At 44.7% G+C, this 2358-nt stretch overlaps 1 protein-coding gene across 1 annotated transcript; it reads left to right on the top strand.

Annotated features, from left to right (window-relative positions):
- Positions 1–303: 303 nt before the first annotated feature.
- Positions 304–1338, top strand: LOC137640818 (uncharacterized). Its single transcript, XM_068373287.1, has one exon. It carries the CDS (start codon positions 304–306, stop codon positions 1336–1338), a length of 1035 nt encoding a protein of 344 aa, XP_068229388.1.
- Positions 1339–2358: the final 1020 nt, after the last annotated feature.

The following is a 2358-nucleotide window of genomic DNA, read 5'->3' as shown; positions in this document are numbered from 1 at the left end:
ATTACCTGGCCCCAATCTAGTAGAATTAGCATATCATTTGCCTATAAGGTTCAGATTGAACGAATATGCCATGCTAGCCGACATCAGCAAGGCCTTCCACCATGTCTTGTTAGATCCCCGTGATGCCAAATACACACGATTTCTGTGGCGCAAGGTAGCAGGTCAAGCGCTCACCTTCGCCTTTAGAGTCCTTTTTTGTTGCAACAAATTTTGAATTGTCATTTCGAAAGGGAAGGTAGGCCAGATTTGGCAACGTCCTTTTACGTAGATAATTATCTTATTACTTTCAAGGATGTAGAGAACATGAGACAGGAGCATGAATCTGTCAACAAGATCTTAAAAGTCCCTGATATGCCTTTAAAAGGGTGGGCGTCCAATAACTTAGTCTTCGATAGCGAGAAGCAGTGGAGTGAGCCGGTGAATGTGAACGTACTTGGGCTGCGATGGGCCCGAGACGTCGACCAATTGTGTGTGAAAGAAAGTAAGAGAATCAGTAAATTGGAGGAGGCATGGGTACCTACGAAGTGTAGGGTACTTTCCATGTTGGTCTCCATTTATGATCCTCTAGGCTTGATAAGCAAATTATTTGTTCGAGGAAAGCTTTTCCTCCAACAAATATGGGAGGATAACGTAGGTTGGAATGACGTGTTAAGGAGAGAGAATGTTAGAGAAGCGAGTGAGTTGTTGTGTGAATTGAAACCGGTAAGCAACATCACACTTCAAAGAACGGTAGGCAAGAAAAATTTAGAGCTCCATGTATTCACCGATGCCAGCAGCAAGTCATACGGTGCAGCAGCATTTACTAGGGACAATTGCAATCAAGTAAGCCTATTCACTAGTAAAATGAAGATCACTCCAAAGGGGATGAACAAGTTGACAATCCCCAAGCTACAACTATTAGCATCGTTGTTAGGCTTCAGATTAGCCAAAACACTTAAAGAGCTCATAGAACCACGTGAGATAGTCATGAGGACCGACAGCAAGGTCACATTGGCATGGGTAGCATCTCCCAATGCCAAGGACAATAATAATGCATTCATATCTAACAGAGTGGCGGAGATTATTTTTTTTTATCAGGTTTGCGGTTTCAATCTCAACCATGTCCTAAGCAAACAGAATCCTGCTGATGTCCTGTCCAGAGGAGCAACAACGCAACAATTATTACAAAATCCTCTGTGGCGGAATGGTTCAGAGTTCCTGAGGAACATGGGAGAGCCTGTTCCTTACAAAGAGGATGATCCAAGCAATGAAAGAACCGTAGTGGCAGCGGTGCAAGAAATGAGGGAAGAAATAAGACCTGTTCCACCAGGAGAGATATGGGAAATTCTACAGAGGTAAGAAGAGTTCCGATTCTTATTGAGAGTTACTAGGTTAATACTAAGATTTGCTAAATTAAAACGGCATCCGTTCAGTATTGTTGTCCAACTAGAGCAAAATTATTATTTTCCTACAGTCTATGCTTAATTGGAGGGCGAGTCAGACCCCCTCGTGAAGTTACTAATTTTGTTAAAGCAATAAATCTAATATTAGTTAATAAGTTGATTTACACTAGGGGACGAGTGTCCTAAGTAGAGGAAATGAAACATTTGATTCTTTTGCCAGCCAAGGGACACTTAGGGCTTATCTAAGATATTTGCATTTTTTGCATTTACATTGTGGTGTGAATGCACTAATGGGTATCTTTCGACAGAAATGCTGGTCGTCAGGCCTACGTTCCATTGCGAGGCAGATTGTGCGGTAGTGTCCAGAATACGTGCTAGCCTTCCAGCCCCTGTTGAGACAGCCACCACCAACCCACCCTCCCCCCTACCGAAGGAAAGGATCAACCTAACGGAACCCTTTACAGCAGTCGGAGTGGACAACACAGCGGTCATACAGACTGAAACGTGGCCAGGCTACATACTGATCGTGACTTGCATGGCGCGCAGGGCCGTGTACCTCGATTTCTGCCCCTCCCTGGAAGTGGAGGAATTTGTCTTAGCCTTACAATGCTTTTGTGCTACCCACTGTGCTCCGTCTTTCATCACTTCCAATAATCATCAAACATTCAAGACTGCCAGCAACCTCCTTCAGGGACTTTATGAAGAGGATGAAGTCCAGCAGTTCCTGAGGATAACTTGAATTGAATGGCGTTTTCAGACGCCCTGTGCACCTTTGAAAGGTGGGTTTTTCGAGCGCCTAATTGGAGTGACAAAACGTGCCCCCCAAATAGCCCCGGGAAGAAGTACCTGCCAGACGCCCACGTACTAACATTAGTGAAATAGGCCGAGGCGGTGGTTGATAACAGGCTTCTAATGTACAGCAGCGACAAGTGTGAGGATGAGGTCCTCACCCCCTCCTATTTAGTGAGAGGAAGCA

The sequence above is a fragment of the Palaemon carinicauda genome, chromosome 5 (genome assembly GCF_036898095.1).
Source record: "Palaemon carinicauda isolate YSFRI2023 chromosome 5, ASM3689809v2, whole genome shotgun sequence".
Classification (NCBI taxonomy): domain Eukaryota; kingdom Metazoa; phylum Arthropoda; class Malacostraca; order Decapoda; family Palaemonidae; genus Palaemon; species Palaemon carinicauda.
Note: the sequence above shows the minus strand (reverse complement) of the source record. Positions and strands in the feature narration are given on the sequence as shown.